At 43.6% G+C, this 19,985-nt stretch overlaps 1 protein-coding gene across 1 annotated transcript in view; it reads right to left on the bottom strand.

Annotated features, from left to right (window-relative positions):
• Positions 1 to 19,985, bottom strand: part of LOC140187981 (protein unc-13 homolog A-like) — a 289,194-nt gene that overhangs the window by 156,078 nt on the left and 113,131 nt on the right. Inside the window, exons 12-14 of the mRNA XM_072243844.1 lie at positions 19,454 to 19,547; positions 18,635 to 18,690; positions 3,739 to 3,817 (exon numbers count right to left, since the gene is read on the bottom strand). Coding sequence (XP_072099945.1) covers positions 3,739 to 3,817; positions 18,635 to 18,690; positions 19,454 to 19,547 — 229 coding nt within the window. The remainder of the gene's footprint in view (positions 1 to 3,738; positions 3,818 to 18,634; positions 18,691 to 19,453; positions 19,548 to 19,985) is intronic.

The following is a 19,985-nucleotide window of genomic DNA, read 5'->3' as shown; positions in this document are numbered from 1 at the left end:
AGCTATGCCCTAGACCCAAAGCCTACAAAAATCAACCATTCATTCCTTTCATGACACTCCCCTCTTGTCGGTGCTGCTCTCCAGTGTTTGCTCAGTGAAAAACAAGCTGGATTGCAAGCACATGCTCATCTGTGGACTGCTAAGAACTTCTTGTTCTTGCACTAGCAATTTAGAGGACATATCACTCAAGGACATGGGCTATATATTTTTTTTGTGTGACTTGATGTTTACTGCTATCCTATATGTGCCTTGTGCTGTGTATGACTGTTGGTACTGTGCTTTGCTCCTTGGTCCCAGAGGTACAGTTTTGTTTGACTGTATTCATAGGCATTCATGTATGGCTAAATGACATTAAATTTGAACGCGAACACCTGTAACGAGGGCAGGACGTGATTATGTGCCTTACTGTTTAATCAAGATCCCCACAGTCATGGCCAGAAATTTTAAATTGTTATCTGTGCTTCAGGCAGCCACGTCAGCTAAGATGAGCCAGAGGGTGGTGAATCTGTGGAATTTGTTGCCACAGGGGCTGTGGAGGCCAAGTTACTGGGTATACTTAAGGAAGAGGTTGAAAGGTTGAAAGATTATGGGGAGAAGGTAGGAGATTGGGGCTGAGAGGGAAATACATTAGCCATGATAAAATGGTGGAGCAGACTCAATGAGCGAAATGGCACAATTCTGCTCCTTTGTCTTATGGGCTTACGCTCTGGTCATATCCATTGTGTGTTGAGTGTGTCCATGTGTTTCAGAAAAGGTTGAAGGCTTTGTGGTTAAGTGGGGAGCTTTTTGCTGCCCAAGTTTTTCTTCAGGATATTTTGGTACTGTGAAGGAGAGCATTTTGTTTATTTTGTATATAAATGCAGTTTAAAAGTAAAATGAGTCTTGGATTAGTTTATTTTATTGGGAGATACAGGAGGATTGAAGGGAAAGAGAAGGAACAGGCCTTTCCAGCCCAATGAGTCACACCACCCCTCTAGCCTAATCATAGGACAATTTACAATGACTAATTAATCTACTTACCAGTATGTCTTTGAACAATGGGAGGAAAGCAGTGCAAACCCATGCGGTCATGGGGAGATCATACAAACTCCTTACAGAGAAGGCTAGAGTTGCACCCCGAGCTGTAGTGGTGTCACGCTAACTACTACATACCATGTGTTTCATTATACTTGATAACAATCATACTCCGCCAGTTAAGTATCAATGTGAAGCTCAAACAAAATGTGAATCTGGCACAAAGGCTTAGACCTTAAAGCAATGAAGAAACCAAATTGTGATAGATGTCGATGCTCAGCTGCTCAGGCTGTGTCAGTGAGAAGAAAAGCAGAGCTAACATTTCAGCTCCAAAATCCTTTGTCAGAGCCGGGGAGAGACAAAGGAAACTTGTTAAAGCTGCAAGAAGGGTTGGGAAGGGGAACATCTCTGATAAATATCCAACCAATAGCACCCAATACAGGAATAAAAAGCTCTTCTGCCTCCTTCCCAGTTCTGATGAAAGATCATTGACCTATAACATTAATTATTTCTTTCTGGGGTGCCATAGTGGCGTAGCAGGTAGCACAACACTAACAGCTCAGGGCATTGGAGTTTGGAATTCAATTCTGGTATCCTCTGTAAGCAAGTTTGTAGATTTGTACATTCTTCTATGTGTGTTTCCTCTGGGTGCTCCAGTTTCCTCACACAGTTCAAAGTCATATCGGGTAGTAGGTTAATTAGATATTGTAAATTGAACTGAGATTATGGTAGTGTTAAATTGGTGGGTTGTGGGGCAACACGACACAAAAATCCAGAAGGGCCTGTTCCGTACTCCATCCATAAATAAAGATAAAATAAAGAAGCAGCCTGACCTGCCGAGTATTTTCAGCAATTTTGTTTAGGTTTCTTCAAAACTGCTTCTTCAATGGACACTCGCCTAATTTTCTTCCATGGCGAGTTCAGGCAGCCCTGAACTCTGACAGCTCAGTGCAGCAAGGTTGTAGAGCAAAGCCAGTTGAAGCCAAGACTACTGTTTACAGTGCAAATATGTCCCTAACAAACCAGAGTGCTTTTCTTCGAGTTTACATCAACATTTAGTCCATGCTGGTGTGTTTTAGCATCTAAATTATTGCTGACTTTTGTAATAAGTCAAAGCAGCATACTATTATTATTTCACCACCATACCGACCAGTGTTTGTGAGGTACATGCTTTGTGACATTCTATTTTACATATTGTCTTGAAATATACATTATTTTTCAATATAATTAGCAAAGTTTCCATTGATATTCAACAAGCACTATTATTCTGTAAACAGGTTAGTCTACTCAGTTTAATGTGCTTTGGTGTTTGTTGCTTTGTATTCATGTTCTTTGGAATATCTTTGTTTCTTCACATTAGACAATGCAAATCCAAATCAGTATTCTTCATGAGTAAAATTTATTACGCTACAATATTTTTCAACAGCACATGGGGGAGTTTAATTATTAGTAGATTGAGTTTAGCTTACTTTGTCTTTTAGAACACAGCACACAATTACCAGTTATTCTCTTCACTGATTAAAGTTATAAATCAAACTATACAGGACATTGAGATGCACAGGCATCCATACTTGAATCTCCAGTTCTAACCTTAAATCAACTTCTTCATGACATACCACCTTCAAATACCAAAGATAATCTTTATCGTTTTACTTCACTCCATTTCCTGGACTTTTAAACCTGGCCTGCTGAATAAAATGATTTTGAATTTATAAAATCTATTCAGAGTTCATTTTCACATTTTATTCTATTTTTTAAAATTCCATGGTTTGCTGATTCAGGCTTAAAACCTTAGAAACTTCAGTTGGCAGAGGTGCAATATCACATTTTTAAGAAGAATTCTGATACTGATGAAATTTAGAAATCCCTAATGTTTACTGATACAAGTATCTAAATGTGAGTAATCTTTTCACCAAATATTTCAAAGGCTATTAGGGCTTCAGGGGTCAGACAGCAGGACTGAATAAGATTAACAGGCAATTAAGTCTGAGAAGGGCAGCATAGAACAGAAAACGCAAAATATTTGAAAAAAATAGAAAGTGAAGCTAAGCTGCAGCAGCATATACAACTTTGGTTTCTAATTTGATGCTTATATTTGTTAATTATTAGTGTATTAACAATTTATATAATGGAATTTATTTCAAATGAAACAAGCCAACTTCTTCCAAGTCTACAAAAGTCTACTTTAACATATGTCTGGAGGGAAGCTGTAAGTGAAATCAATTGAATTCAACCTTTTTGTTTTAAAATGGAGTTTTTGAGAAGGTTGTTTATAGTTCTTTGTAACCAATTATCTAGCTTTGTTACTTCAATTAGAATGTACATTTTAAGATTGTCTGGTAATTGAAATTTTAGAAACCAAAGTCTTTCAGCCCAGTGCTGAACCCAGAAGTCTGTGTCATATTGAAGAAAACTAGCTGTGTGAGAAGTAGTAATGCCCTCCCTTGAATATAGCAGACAAGGATTTTCTCACCAGGTCGCTGACCAGTGGGAGGGATTTACGCCGCGGCTTAATATCAGGCATGCTGTCAATGCTACGCAGAAATTTAACGGCTGCTCCCCTACAGTTACAAGTGAAACAAAAGACAAAAGAAAGAAAGCAAACAAACAAAAAAAAAAATCAGAGAGAATTACTAGCAAGCAAGGCAACAGGCAAAGTTCCTTAACTATCAGATGCTTCACAGCATAGTGGCAGGTCACTGTGGGAGAAAAAAGATGTCTCACCAAATCACTAACAAGATTTTTGGGTTTTTTCTTTCGAAGATCTGGCATGCTGTCAATACTGTAAAGCCCACCGCCAGGCCTAGAAAAGACAGCAACAGCAAAGTGAAGTACCAATAGACATTGGAGCATCTCTCCTTGAGGCCTAAGTATAGTCTCTGAACAATAGTTATTCTGCATATTATCAAACAAAATATCAATAATATTCTCCATTGCTGCATAGCTCATTTATTGAGGTACAAAAATGAAAATGTCAATAGTTCTTGTATCTCTTTACATATTTTGCAGGAGCCGGCAGGTGAATAATTTCCAGCAATCTTCTATTTTCATCAAGGAACAGCATCATCAAATTCATTAGTATGCAAAAGCAAATTTGCCTTTTACAACAGTTGTTTTCCAAAATCATCTTACACCAACTAGCTCGATTTTAAGACTCAAACTAATATCAAAGAATAATATGTTTTGGTTGCTTTCTTATACTGAAAATTAATTGAAAGTTTAGAAGACAAGTTTGTCAATATTGTAACTTCATAGTGCAATGTGTTACTCCATAAAACAGGATATTTCCACATATAACATGATATTATGGGCAGTTACACATCTCTAAAAAGACACTGGTATTATTACCAATTACTTTTCCATTTTATCCTAATTGGGCTCTAATTTTGTCTCTTTCTCCTTTCAGCAAAATCTTCAATGTGTGACCACAATGAATGTTCCTTCTGGAATGACAACACTATCTTCCAATTTTAACCTAGTCTATCCAGCATGAACAAGGAGGGTAAAGACACTGCAGCACATTTCTGTTTCTTGCCGATTTAAAAAGGTAGGAGCTTAATGCACCAACACCTCATTTGTGATTAATCCTCAGGGCAGGTACCAAAAGCAACAGTGCTTGTGGAGAAATGATTGTAACCAATTCTCTTGCCACAGATTAATAAGCAGGAAGAAAATAAAAGGTCCCAACAAGAAAGGTGATGGTAGAGATGTGCTGGAGAAGATGGTGGGATCAAATAATGACAAAAGATGTAGTCAGCTGAGAAACATGGTCAGGAAAATGATATGCTATATAACATGACAAATTACATCTGTGAGGCCCTCTGCTGGTCAGGGTCAACCATGGATGCTGCATTCTAGCTGTCATATGCAAGCCAGGGCAGTATGATATGGAGAGCAAACTGCTGCCCACATAGAGATTCTCCCTCTCCACATAGCTGATGAATCCAAAGGAACGGCAAAGACTGATACAGTTGGCACCAGCAGCATTGCAGGAGTTGCCAGTCAGCATTGAACTCAACATAGGACTGCTTAAGAACTCCATCTCCAGATTTTACCTCAAGGTTTACTCCTGAAGCCTTCTTCATGAGTGGGTATAGCAGCAAGGCAGTGGAAGTGTGAAATTGGTTTTCCTTCTAGATGAGCTGCCAAGCACAGCTGACAAGCCCCATCTGCCCGAAGGACAAATCACATGTATCACAGTTATTTAGGATTACAACATTCATTGTTATATGTAATATCATTTGTCCCATTGATGAGAAGTATTTCAATATTATGGAAGGAAATGAAACCTGATTGGAAAATTTCCAAGCTAAAAAGCTGAGGAAATTTGGATATAGATTGAAGCAGCAAAAGGACAGTCAATGACTTTGGGGAAACAGAGGGCAGAGAGTGTTGAGGCTGGTAATTTCTAAGGATGAAGAGATCAAAATGAATAAAAGTTGAAGGACACAGGGAAATGTACACAGCTTCTGTGGAAACTGGAGACTGGTCTCATTCACAGGATAAATTTGAAAGGAGGACACTAAAGAAAGATTTGGGTTCAAGATCTACGAAAATCTTAGGTTTTGCTTGGTGGGATAACAAGAAGGGACATACTAGAGATACCTGAATAGTTTTCTCAACCTCAGTGTTGGTAGAGACAAGTTGGGAAGACAAAATAAAGATTTATACCAATAGTTTGCAAACTTTTCAACAATTTAAATGAAAAAAGCTCAAAAACAAAAGTTTGTTTCTTCTTACATTGTAACATTCCTAAGGCCCTCCATTGGTTAAGGTCAACAATGGATGTTACATTCTACATGTCTACATGATACCCACGCCAGGGCAGTACAATATGGAGAGCAAGCTGTTGTCCATGCAGTAGGCTCCCCCCTTCACGCAGCTGATGAATCCAAAGCAACGGCAGAGACCGAGAAAGTTTGGTACCAGAGGTGCTGCAGGAGTCGCCAGTCAGCGTTTAACTAGATGTAGGACTAGCTTAGGAACTCCAGCTCTGGATATTTCCCCTCAGGGTTTACTCCCAAACCCTTCCCCAGGAGTGGGTATAGCCACAAGGCAGCGGAGGTTTAAGATCAGAGCTTTCCTTCTCCTAGATTAGCTGTCGGCCATGGATGACAGCCCCATATGCCCAGACCGACTAGCTTTAAGGCATCAGTAACCCACCTTTGCCCCTTCTCCTGGCAGTAGAAACTGTTCCACCAGGCTTAGTAGCCAGGCCACATATGAAGGCTAGGAGCTGAACTTGGTTGTCGGAGGCTATTTGAGACGCACACCATTGGGAGTATTTAATGGGTAGTGGGAGCTCATTCCCAGTACTTTCCCCCAGCTATGACAAACCTAAGGAACCACATCAGAACTTTACCATGCTCAATCATACTTTATATAAACAGCATATAAGCAAATAGAATGTCTTGGGCCCAGGTAGATCTATACAAAGCATCTCTTAAGGTGGCTCTTACGTGCAATTTTGCAATTTGTACATTAATATTTTTGTTCATGTATTATCTGCTGAATCTTTTTATTGACCAACATCAACTAGAAGTTCCTCTAAACTGCAGTAACCTTACACAGATTGGGAGATTGTTTTGTGGAACACCCATGCTCAATCCATGCGAGTAACACTGACGTTCTAGTGGTCTCCCACTTTAATGCCTGACCCACTCCCATTCTGAACTAACTGCCTGAGGCTTCCTGTGCCTTTACAGCAATGTCTAATACACACTTGAAAACAATACTTCATCATCTTCAGTCTGGGCAGGCTGCAGCCTTTCACTCTTTCTAAAGCAGCATTCACGAAATACAGGAGAATATAGGAAAACTCAGCAGGTCAGGCAGCATCAACGAAAATAAATAAACAGGCAATGTTTTGGGCCAAGATTCTTCATCAGGGTCCCAATGAAGAGTCTCAGCCCATTCATTTCCATAGGTGCTGCCTGATTTGCTGAATTCATTGTCTTTATCAATATGACACAGAACAGGCCCTACCAGCTCCAATGAGACACACTGCCCAACAACCCACATAATTAACACAAGCCTAATCACAGGACAATTTACAATGATCTATTACACTAATAACTGGTGCATTTTTGGACTGTCGGAGAAAACTGAAGCACCTGGTGGAAAACCACACAGTTCTCAGAGAATGTACAAACTCCTTACAGATGGTGCTGAAATTGAACTCCAAACTCCACAATGCTGGGTTGTAACAGTGCCATGCTAAACAGTAAATTTCTTGCATTCATCCTCCTATCTGTATTAGAACATGCCAATTCTGCCCTTTGACTCAATTTTTCTCTGGCTTGTTAGACGTGATTCCATAGCCTTTAAACAACATATAGCCACAAACAAAGAAACACAGAAGAACCAGACAACACACACATGCTGGAGGAACTCAGCAGGTCAGGCAGCAACTATGGAAATGAATAGATAGTTGACGTTTCAGGACAAGACCCTTTGTCAGGACGTCAGAGTAAGAAGGGGAGGGGAGGAAGAAACACATTGTAATAGGTGAAACTGGAAAGGTGGGAGATGGGGGGAGGAGAAAGAGGTGAAGGATCGAGCTCGGAAGTTGATTGGTGAAAGAGATACAGGGCAGGAGAAGGGTGGAATCTGATAGGAGAGGACAGAAGGCCATGGAAGAAAGAAACAGGGGGAGGAGGACCAGAGGGAGGTGATGGTCCAGTAAGGAGATAAGGTGAGAGGGGGAAATGGGAATGATGAAGGGGTTTGAGAAATCGATGTTCACGCCATCTATCAGTTTGATAGAAGATAGAAGATAAGGTGTTGCTCTTCCAAACAGAGTGTGGCCTCATTACGACAGTGGAGGAGGCCATGGATGATACGTTGGAATGGGAATGGGAAGTGGAATTAAAATGGGTGGACATATTCAAGTTGGAGGAGTAACATCTTAAATTCTGGCTGGGTAGCCTCAACCTGATGGCATGAACATAGATTTCTCAAACTTACTGGAATGCCCTCCCCCCACTTCATCATTCCTCACTCTCAACTCATCTCCTTACTTGTCCATCACCTCCCTCTGGTACTCCTTCCCCCCCCCCCACCTTTTCTTTCTTCCATGGCCTTCTGTCCTCCCCTATCAGATTCCCCCTTCTCCGGCCCTTATCCCTTTCACCAGTCAACTTCCCAGCTCTTTATTTCACCTCTTCCCCCCCCCCACCCCTAACCTTCCCAGTTTCACCTACTACTGTGTTTCTTTCTCCCCTCCCCCCACTTTCTTACCCTGACTCATCTTTTTTTCCTCCAGTCCTGATGAAGGGTCTTGGCCTGAAACGTCAACAGTACTTATTTCCATAGATGCTGCCTGTCCTGCTGAGTTCTTCCAACATTGTATGTGCACGTTGCTTGGATTTCCAGCATCTGCAGATTTTCTCTTGTTTGTGACAGAGGAACCAGAACCTGAAATGTTAACGGCTTATCTTTATCAGGGGGCTACCTGACCTGCTGTGTGCTTGCAACATTTTTCTGTTTATGTAATACCAAGCAGTCAGCCACTATGAGTAATAGAGGTCACTGTGGGTGTGTAAAATTAGAAGGAAATCACTAGTTACGTGACAACTAGTTCACATTACATTTCACAGTGCAAATGCTGTGCAAAGATCTGAGATGCTCATACTTCTGCTTTCAACAGTCCCCTCAGATGTGACCTTAAACATAATTTCACAATGACTTTGAGTCTTTCAAGTAGTATATTCAACCTATTCATATATTTAACCCACTTGCTAATACAGTTGGGCACCATGGTAGCATAACTGTTCGCATGATGCTATTACAGCTTGGGCATTGGAGTTGAGTTCAATTCTGATGCCACCTGTAACAAGTTTTTAGATCCTCCTTGTCACCATGTGGGTTTCCTCCGGGTGCTCTGGTTTCTTCCCACAGTCCATAGATGTACCGGTTAGTAGGTTAACTGGTCTTTGTAAATTGTCCTGTGATGAGGCTAGGAATGAACAGATGGGTTGCTGGGCAGTGCGGCTCATCGGGCTGGTATCAGCCTGTTCCTTGCTGTATCTCTAAGAATAAATATAAGCTGTGTTGATGGTCATCAACAGTAAACCCCATTTAAAGATTGCTTATTGATCTTTCTCATTACCAGTATTAAGTAATGACATCATACTACCCACATATCCAAAGAGTCTGTGGAATGCAGAACAACAACAAAAGAGGAAAAAATCTATCTTTCACAGCACAATGTTGAGGAGATTGGAGGAAACGAGAGGAGAAATGTCAGGTGGATTTTTTGGTGGGTGACTGGAACACTCTGCCAGGAGTCGTGGTAGAGGCAGATATATTAGGGGAATTGGAGGGTTGAAATTGTAACCTCATTATTTAAGGAAAATTAAAAGTAGTAAGAGTCAACCTCTTATTGATACCTGCAGCAAGGAAATGCTAAATTCTATCAAAGCATGTGACAGAAAATAACAATAATATGATGGGGAGGAGTCAACATGGATATACACTAGGAAAATGATGCCCAACTACATTGGAATTCTTAGTGAGTATATCTAGTACGGTATTAGAGTAGATGTGGAGTATTTGGATTTTCAGGTACCTTTAGACAATGAGTCAAACAGGAAGATTATGAGCACTATCATGTGGAATTGTGTTCAAAGCAGAGAATGTTGGAAACATCCAGCAGTTCAGGCAGTATCTGTGGAAGGAGGAACAGTTAATGTTTCAAGTCCATAGCTCTTCATCAAAATTAGGGAAGAGAAAAATACAAGCTAGATAGTTTGCAGTTGGAGGAAGCATGAAGGAGGGACATGTAAAACAAGGGGAATCACTGATGGGGTGAGTCCAAATGACATGTCCTATGGTCTCTCCCTTTACAAAAGATGGAAGTGCTAACAGCTGTCCCTATTAAGACAATTAGATTCATCCTATCAAAGATATTCCCTTTGTTCCTTCCATACATCCTCCCTCATCTTTCTCTCCTTCCAAACACTAACCTGCATTTCTCAGTCTGTCGAAATACCCCAGACTCAACAAGTTAACAGGTTCTTCTTCTACAAATGCTACCCAATAGCTGAGTGCTTCAAGCAGTTTGTGCTTCTGTTTTAGGTTTTCAGCATCCGCTGTTTTTGGATTTTCTTTTATGCATGGATTGAGATAATGGTTAACAGATAAAAGAGGTGGGAATAATAGGGTCCTTCTCAGCTGGAAGGGAGTGACGAGAGATACCAGGATAATACACACAAAATGCCAGGAAGCATCTATACAAAAAAGTACAGTCGACGTTTCAGGCCAAAACCCTTCAGCAGCTGTGTTGTTTAGATTTCCAGCATCTGCAGATTTTCTCCTGTTTGAGATACCAGGATAACTATTTAAGGCCAAAAGCTCATTTTAGCATCAAGACAATTGTAACATTTCCAAGGCTGCAGATGTCACCAAACCAGGTGGAATACAAGTCATGATCAGGATACACAGAAGCTTCAAGAGGATATGGAACAGTTACAACACAAATGGAGTGCCATGTGGAAAAATGTCAAGCGTTCCACCAGTAGAAGTGCTGGGTATTGTCTTTTTTAAAAATACAATGAGATCGGAAAACCTGAGTGCCCTTTGTAAGTAAGTTTCTTAAAGTTAAAGTGAAATTGCAGTACCCAATTAGGAAGACATTCTTTGCTGGTCTCTGTTGCCAGTGGATTTGAATACAGGAGTAATATCTTACTGCAATAGGTCCTTGGACAGACCTTATCTGAATATCATGTGAAATTCTGGTCTTCTACATAATGAAAAAAACAAATGCTTGTTATAGATTGAGTGCGATGAAGATTCAGGTAAAAGAATGAACAGGCTAGGTCTCTATTTCTCTAGCTCAGAAAACCAAGAAGTGACCTTATTGAAAGATACAACTTAGAGGCTGAAGTAGATGGATACAAGGGGGGACATTTATCTGGGCTGAGAGTTAAGGTCACAATAATGAAGGTCAGGCCATACTGGAATGAAATGAGGAGGCTCAGTCACAAAGTGCATTCAAAACTTTAATAGATTTGTGGATGGTATAAGGACAGCAAAATGGTTTGTAGGTGAACACCAGCAATGATCTTGTTGAACAGGCCGACCCCCACTCCTATTTCTTATGGTCTAATGTCATATCAGTCTGAACTTTGCCAGGAGTTGCATCATTTGCTGTTGTGTATGCCTATACATGAGCAGCAACTGCATTGCTTGATTTTTATACAACTATACTTTTATATCACAGGCAAAATGTAGCCTTAAATCTGTATTTGAAAGGCTTTAAAACATCAGAGTCATTTCGCTTCCTTTTGGTGGCCAACTTCACACTTTGCAGGCCTTTTGATTTTTATATTCAGGAGTAATAAGCACAATCCACAAAGCAAAACATGCTCTTATTGAAAAAAAGACTATTTCATCTGCTATGCTGAGGCCTCCATTGGTTAGGGCTGACCATGGATGTTGCACCCCAGCTGTCTATGTGACAGAAAGCCAGTCTGCAAGCCAGGGCAGTGTGATTTGGAGAGCGACCCACGTAGCAAGCCCTCCTGTCCACAAGCTGAAGAATGCAAAGGAACTGCACAGACAGATACAGTTTGGTACCAGCAGCATCGCAGGAGTTTCCGGTCAGCGTTGAACTCAACGTAGGACTGCCTTAGGGGCTCAGGCTCCCGATTTTTCCTCTGTGTTTTCTCCCCAAGCTCTTCTAGGAGTGGGTATAGATGCAAGACAATGGATATTTGAGATCAGAGTTTTCCTTCTCCTAGATGAGCTGCCAACCCCAACTGACGAGGCCTATCTCTCTGAACCGGCTGGTTTTAAGGTGTCAGTAACCCAATTTTACTCCTTCTCCTGGCAGTTCCATAGGGTTTAGTAGTGAAGCCACACGTGAAAAGCTGGACTTGGTTGTCAGGGGTTATTTCAGATGCATGCCATTGGGAGCATTTAATAGAGAGTTTGAGCTTATCCCCACTACCACCTCCCCCTTACAAAACCATAAGGAAGCTCATGTAATATAGAGACAACGATAACATGCCAAATCAGATAATTGTTCAGAGTGGCCACTGTTTACGACTTCTGTTTTGTTACTGGACATCTGTACTAAATGAAAGTGCTTGAGCAACAGGTAAATGAAAACCACTACAAATATCTTCTGACAGATCTTTTTCTGTTGAGTCATTTCATCAAAATTTGATCAATGAGAACTAGTGCCCTTATTAATTATGACTGTGTGGCGACCCACTTTCTACACAAGCGAATCGGCTCACAAAATAGCCCGCGCGCAGGGAGAGACTTTTGTAATGCACCTCTGATGTCATTTCCACCCGGAGAGCGCTGGAAGGGAACTGCTTAAAAGCCAGTGCCGCGAAGTTTGAATAAACGAGTCTCGAGTGCGATTTACAGGCTGAGTGTCATTATTTCTAGCTGTGTGTGTAGCACATCGCTACATTGGTGACCCCAACAGTCCAAACGGGATTTGGACCAAAGATGATCGACTCTTCATCTGTTCACGCAGTTTCACTAAAACTGACAACTTTCTGGACACTGCGACCACGTATGTGGTTTGACCAAGCAGAAGCCCAGTTCCAGATTCAGCAGATATCTTCGGATTTCACACATTACTGTTACGTGGTGAGCTCCCTTGACCAGGAGACAGCTGCACGGGTTGGGGATTGCATACAGTCACCCCCCGAAGGCAAATATGCAGCATTCAAAGCGCTGCTCTTAGAGACCTTTGGCCTCTCACTGTGTGAGTGAGGTGCCCGCTTGCTGCACCTGGATGGTTTGGGAGACAGGCCGCCGTCAGCATTAATGAACGAGATGCTGGCCCTGGCTGAAGGACACAAGCCCTGCCTCATGTTTGAGCAGGCGTTCCTAGAACAACTGCCCGAGGACATACATCTGCTGCTGGCTGACGCAGATTTCAGTGACCCCCGGAAGGCGGCGGCCCGGGCAGACGTGCTGTGGAAAGCCAAGAGGGAGAGCGGGGCTTACGTCGGACAGATTACCAAGCCACGTGCCCAACAGCAGGCCAGACCAGGCCCGGCAACGGAGCGTACACAACCCAGAGGCAGGAGTGAGGAGGCCAATGAACAGTGGTGTTTCTACCACCAGCAGTGGGGCACAGAAGCCCGCCGCTGTCGCCTGCCATGCAAGTTCCCGGGAAACACCGCCGCTAATGGCTACGGCGGCTGGCCACCAGGACAGCCTCCTGTACGTCGGGATGCCACTTCTTGGTCCACACCGGAGCGGAGATCAGTGTTCTACCCCCGACGGGGTATGATACCCACAACAGGGAGACGGGACCCACCTTGAGGGCCACAAACGGCAGCACAATTCGGACCTGCGGCACCCGCACAGTGCAGCTACAGTTTGGCGCCAGCCGGTTCATGTGGGACTTCACACTGGCCGCCGTGGCCCAACCACTCCTGGGGGTGGACTTCTTGCGAGTCCACAGCCTGCTGGTTGACTTGCAAGAGAAAAGACTGGTCCATGCCAAGACTTTCTAGACGTTCTCCCTGGGTGAAGCCAAGTTGCTGGCCCCACATCTGGACTCCCATCATGCTGTCTGACAACGAATTCACCAGAATCCTGGCAGACTTTCCATTGGTTCTGGCACCATAGTTCACGGCAGCCATGCCCAGACACAGAGTACAGCACCACATTCCGACCCAGAGACCACCCCTCCACGCCCGTGCACGAAGGCTCCCCCCAGACAAGCTCCGCCTGGTGAAGGAGGAGTTCCAGAGGATGGAGGAATTGGGAATCGTACGGCAGTCTGATAACCCATGGGCCTCCCCCTTGCACATGGTGCCCAAAGCAACCGGGGGCTGGAGACCACGCGGCGACTACCGCAGACTGAATGAGGCTACAACTCCAGACCGCTACCCCGTGCCGCACATACGGGACTTTGCAGCAAACCTGCATGGGTCAAGCATCTTTTCCAAAGTAGACCTCGCCCAGGGGTACCATCAAATCCCGGTACACCCTGAAGACATCCCCAAAACAGCACTCATCACCCCGTTCGGCCTGTTCGAATTCCTCCGAATGCCGTTCAGCCTGAAGAATGCTGCACAGACATTCCAGCAACTAATGGATGCGGTGGGACGCGACCTGGACTTTGCGTTCATCTATTTGGACGACATCCTCATAACCAGTAGTGGTCGTCAGGAGCATCTGTCCCACCTCCGCCAGCTCTACTCCCGCCTGAGTGATTTCGGCCTCACGATCAACCCGGCCAAATGTCAGTTCGGACTCAACACCATCGACTTCCTGGGTCACAGGATTACCAAAGACGGGGCAACACCTCTACCCCCCAAGGTAGACGCGATCCGCCACTCCGCCCGGCCCAACACAGTCAAAGGCCTGCAGGAGTTCGTTGGTATGGTGAACTTCTACCACTGCTTCCTCCCCTCAGCAGCCCATATTATGTGCCCTTTGTTCACCCCGATGTCAGGTAAAGGCAAGGACATTACTTGGGACGAAGAGGCCGCGGCCGCTTTTGATAAGGCCAAGGAAGCTTTGGCAGATGCCACGATGCTGGTGGACCCCAGAACGGATGTTCCAACCACCCTCACAGTGGACGCATCCAACACAGCAGTCGGTGGGGTGCTGGTGCAACTCATCGAGGGGTGCTGGCAACCCCTGGCGTTCTTCAGCAGGCACCTACAGCCACCTGAACGCAAGTACAGTGCCTTTGACTGGGAGCTGTTGGCACTATATCTGGCAATCTGGCATTTCAGGTACTTCTTAGAAGGCAAGCCGTTCACCACGTTCACGGACCACAAACCATTGACCTTCACGTTCATGAAGGTGTCCGATCCCTGGTTGGCCCGCCAGCAGAGACATCTGTCCTACATCTCAGAGTACACGATGGACATCCAGCATGTCTCGGGAAAGGACAACATCGTGGCGGACGCACTCTCCAGACCAGCTATCCAGGCCTGTCCCAGGGGGTGGACTATGCAGCACTGGCAAAGGTGCAGCCGGCAAACAACGAGATGCCCAGCTACAGGACCGCAGTCTCGGGTTTGCAGCTGCAAGACTTCTATAGAAACCATAGAAAATCTACAGCACAGAAACAGGCCTTTTGGCCCTTCTGGCTGTGCCGAACCATTTTCTGCCTAGTCCCACTGACCGGCACACGGACCATATCCCTCCATACACCTCCCATCCATGTATCTGTCCAATTTATTCTTAAATGTTAAAAAAGAACCCGCATTTACCACCTCGTCTGGCAGCTCATTCCATACTCCCACCACTCTCAGTGTGAAGAAGCCCCCCCTAATGTTCCCTTTAAACTTTTCCCCCCTCACCCTTAACCCATGTCCTCTGGTTTTTTTCTCCCCTTGCCTCAGTGGAAAAAGCCTGCTTGCATTCACTCTATCTATACCCATCATAATTTTATATACCTCTATCAAATCTCCCCTCATTCTTCTACGCTCCAGGGAATAAAGTCCTAACCTATTCAACCTTTCTCTGTAACTGAGTTTCTCAAGTCCTGGCAACATCCCTGTAAACCTTCTCTGCACCCTTTCAACCTTATTTATATCCTTCCTGTAATTTGGTGACCAAAACTGAACACAATACTCCAGATTCGGCCTCACCAATGCCTTATACAACCTCATCGTAACATTCCAGCTCTTATACTCAATACTTTGATTAATAAAGGCCAATGTACCAAAAGCTCTCTTTACGACCCTATCTACCTGTGACGCCACCTTTAGGGAATTTTGTATCTGTATTCCTAGATCCCTCTGTTCTACTGCACTCCTCAGTGTCTTACCATTTACCCTGTATGTTCCATCTTGGTTTGTCCTTCCAACGTGCAATACCTCACACTTGTCTGTATTAAACTCCATCTGCCATTTTTCAGCCCATTTTTCCAGCTGGTCCAAGTCTCTCTGCAGGCTCTGAAAACCTTCCTCACTGTCTACTACACCTTCAATCTTTGTATCATCAGCAAATTTGCTGATCCAATTTACCACATTATCATCCAGATCATTGATATAGATGACAAATAACAATGGACCCAGCACTGATCCCTGTGGCACACCACTAGTCACAGGCCTCCACTCAGAGAAGCAATTCTCTACTACCACGCTTTGGCTTCTACCATTGAGCCAATGTCTAATCCAATTTACCACCTCTCCATGTATACCTAGCGACTGAATTTTCCTAACTAACCTCCCATGCGGGACCTTGTCAAAGGCCTTACTGATGTCCACGTAGACAATATCCACTGCCTTCCCTTCATCCACTTTCCTGGTAACCTCCTCGAAAAACTCCAACAGATTGGTCAAACATGACCTACCACGCACAAAGCCATGTTGGCTCTCTCTAATAAGTCCCTGTCTATCCAAATGCTTGTAGATTCTGTCTCTTAGTACTCCCTCCAATAACTTACCTACTACCGACGTTAAACTTACCGGCCTATAATTTCCCAGATTACTTTTCGATCCTTTTTTAAACAACGGAACAACATGAGCCACTCTCCAATCCTCCAGCACCTCATCTGTAGACAGTGACATTTTAAATATTTCTGCCAGGGCCCCTGCAATTTCAACACTAGTCTCCTCGTAGGCCCAGGTGAGAGGACCCTCCTGTGTGACGTGGCTACCGGCCAACCTTGCCCCATCGTCCCAGCAGCCTGGTGGCAGCAAGTTTTCGACTCCATACACGGCTTGGCACACCCATCTATCAGGACAACCGTCCAGATGGTCTCCAGCAAGTTCGTGTGGCACGGACTTCGCAAACAGGTCAGCCAATGGGCCAAAATGTGCACGCAGTGCCAAACAGCCAAGGTGCAGAGTCACACCAAAGCCCTGTCACAGCAGTTCGAACCCACCCACCGGAAGTTCGACCACATTCATGTGGGTATCGTGGGGCTCCTGCCAGTCTCGCGAGGAGCACGGTACCTCCTAACTATGGTAGACCAGTTCACCAGATGGCCAGAGGCGGTCCCGCTCAACGACACCACCGCCAATTCCTGCTCCCGAGCGCTGACTGCAACCTGGGTAGCACGCTTCGGGATACCGGTCCACATTACCTCCAACAGAGGCGCCCAGTTCACCTCCAGCCTGTGGTCGGCTGTGGCCAGCCTGTTGGGAACACATTACATCACACAACTGCCTACCACCCACAGTCGAACGGACTAGTGGAACTCTTCCACCATCACTTAAAGTCGGCTCTCATGGCCTGCCTGAGAGGGCCTAACTGGGTGGACGAGCTTCCCTGGGTCCTGCTTGGAATCCGCACAGCATCCAAAGATGATCTGCACACCTCGTCAGCCGAACTGGTGTACGGCACACGCCTGATCATCCCAGTAGAGTTCATACCAGCCCCAAGGGGGCAAGAGGAAGAACCCGCAGCAGTCCTGGACAGACTACGCAAAAGGCTCGGCAACCTGGCCCCCGTACCGACTTCACAGCACGGACAGATCCTGACCTGCGTACCCAAAGACCTGCAGAACTGTAAATTTGTATTTGTACGAAGGGGTGCACACTGGACACTGCTACAGCGGCCGTACGAGGGGCCGTTCAACGTGATCAGTAACAACGGGTCCACGTACATTCTGGACATTGGGGGGAAAGAGGAGGTTTTCACGGTGGACCGACTCAAACCAGCCCATGTGGACGGTGCAGCCGGTCGAGGTTCAGGCACCGCAGCGCAGAGGCAGACCGCCCAAACAGAGATTGATCCAGACTGCAGACACTTGGGGGTGTATCGCCAGTTCTGGAGGGGTGGGGGGGTTATGTGGTGACCCACTTTCTACACAAGCGAACCGGCTCACAAAATAGCCCGCGCGCAGGGACAGACTTCTGTAATGCACCTCTATCGTCATTTCCGCCCAGAGAGGGCTAGAAGGGAACTGCTTAAAAGCCAGTGCCGCGAAGTTTGAATAAACGAATCTCGAATGCGAATTACAGGCTGCGCGTCGTTATTTCTAGCTCTGTGTGTAGCACATCGCTACAACTGATGGATAAAAGTGTGAATTTTAATTCTTATTTCTAAACAAGAAAGAGCAAGACACATAGATGATTCTTTTGCTACATAGTTGTTTTCCTGTACATGATAACTACGAGACTACAAGTTTTTTTTTACACAATAACAGATCTTCATTTAGAGACTGCTGAACATTGCATTGATAATCCTTTCCAGGAAGATAAATAAATAGTTCTCACTCTGAATTTTTTTCTTTTTAAGATGTTCTTTGTAGCTTATCAAAAGCACTAATAACAATAAACACTTGCAACAGAACCCTCAATACCAGTAATGCAATTGGATAAATTCTGAACCTGTTAAAGAGCCATTTCAGATTGGCTACCAAATAGCCAATGTATCCACATTTAATTTCTGTTGGTAAATAAAAATGAAGCCATGATAACTTCTAAACTCTAGTAGCTCCAATATAGTCCAGCTTGTCCACAAACCCATTTTATGCTGGCATAAGCTGAAATTCTACCACAACTCGTATATTTAAACAGTTCAGCAAAATAACTATAAAATGAGCTAAAAGTTGAACAAGTTGAAGGTGTAGAGCAGCACAAATATTTAATATCGATTTAAATATACATGTATTTCACAACTATTGTTAACATTCAATAAATAGATGCTCTGCACTAAATAATGACATTGTACTCACCCTCCTTTAAACCAAAGAGGCTTTGGCAGATCACCAACCCCTTCCCCAAGCTGTGCCTGCAGAAAACAAATTCATCGCAAAATTTTACATACTTGATATTATTTCCGTACCTATTTCTCCAAGCTAAACAATTTTAAAGTGCAGCCAATTTTAAAAACATCAGTACTCATCAATTACTCTTTGTGTACCTTGATCTGTCACCTTGGCGGCTTAACATTGCATGATAAAGCTATGAAAAAAATCCACATTATATCAGGAAAGAAATAAGATACTATAGCAAGTTAAGCAGTACCATTTTATAAATTCGTAAGTGACCATTCATGTAAAATAGCTTAACTCAGACATAAGAATAAATGTTAAGAAAGTGGAAGAATTGCATTTCAACCAAGATAAGTCTATTATCCCAGCATGTGCTTCCTTTCCATCAAATCATGCTAATCTTCTTCTCAATATGTCAAAAGTGTGCATCCTCTATGGCAAGGATTGACGAAAAATGTCCATATAATTCACAACTTCCAATGTTAAATCCCCTTTCTAAGGAAAGGGTGCTCATTTTGTTAACTCCTTTAGGTTAAAGTACAGAAGTGCCAACTATTGTTTTCCACACTTCCAGCTAACTTTATTGCATGCTCTAAATTTTACATTCTCATTAACTCCAAGCAAATTGTTAGATATGGGTCCTTTTAAAACTTCATTCAACAATGTTTAAGAATATAAGAGTATTTTCAATAAGTGCAACAGCTATTGTCTGCAATATAATTATTTTTAATGTTGATAAAGAAAATCTGAGTTTGTCTCACTTTGTTGTAGTTGACTTACCTCTTGTAGCTGCATACGGACTTTGTTAAAAGCTCTAAGCCAATTGGCTTTAGCCCTGGACATACTAGAATGCCCTTCCTCCTCATTTCTGTAGCTAAAGATATAAATGTGCAACAAATAAGTTAAAACAATATTTACAAACCATAAATTCTTACTTCAAATTTCCCATTAAATTCAACCAAAAAAAACCCTACTGGTTGCTGAAGGGCTTTTATTGTTGATGACCAATTTAGAAATTTTCCACCACCTGCTCTACTTTCTTTTATCCTCAAGGTGCTGACTTTTGTTTGGACATCACTCAAAGGACACCAACAAATCTTTCTGAACTTACTCAAATAGTAACACTCATCCTATCAGGATTGTGTCAGTAATTGACACCAAAACTATTGTGTACTATTTTAGTCCCTTGCCTAAAACATTCTATAGAGGAACTAAAATGAAGATTTAACAGATTGGTTCCTGGGATAGTAGCCATGTTACATGTGAAGAGATCAAGTTGGCTAGGCCTAGTTACTCCTGAACTTGGGAGACA

The sequence above is a fragment of the Mobula birostris genome, chromosome 26 (genome assembly GCF_030028105.1).
Source record: "Mobula birostris isolate sMobBir1 chromosome 26, sMobBir1.hap1, whole genome shotgun sequence".
Classification (NCBI taxonomy): Eukaryota; Metazoa; Chordata; class Chondrichthyes; order Myliobatiformes; family Myliobatidae; genus Mobula; species Mobula birostris.
This window is presented reverse-complemented; position numbering and strand designations above follow the sequence as displayed.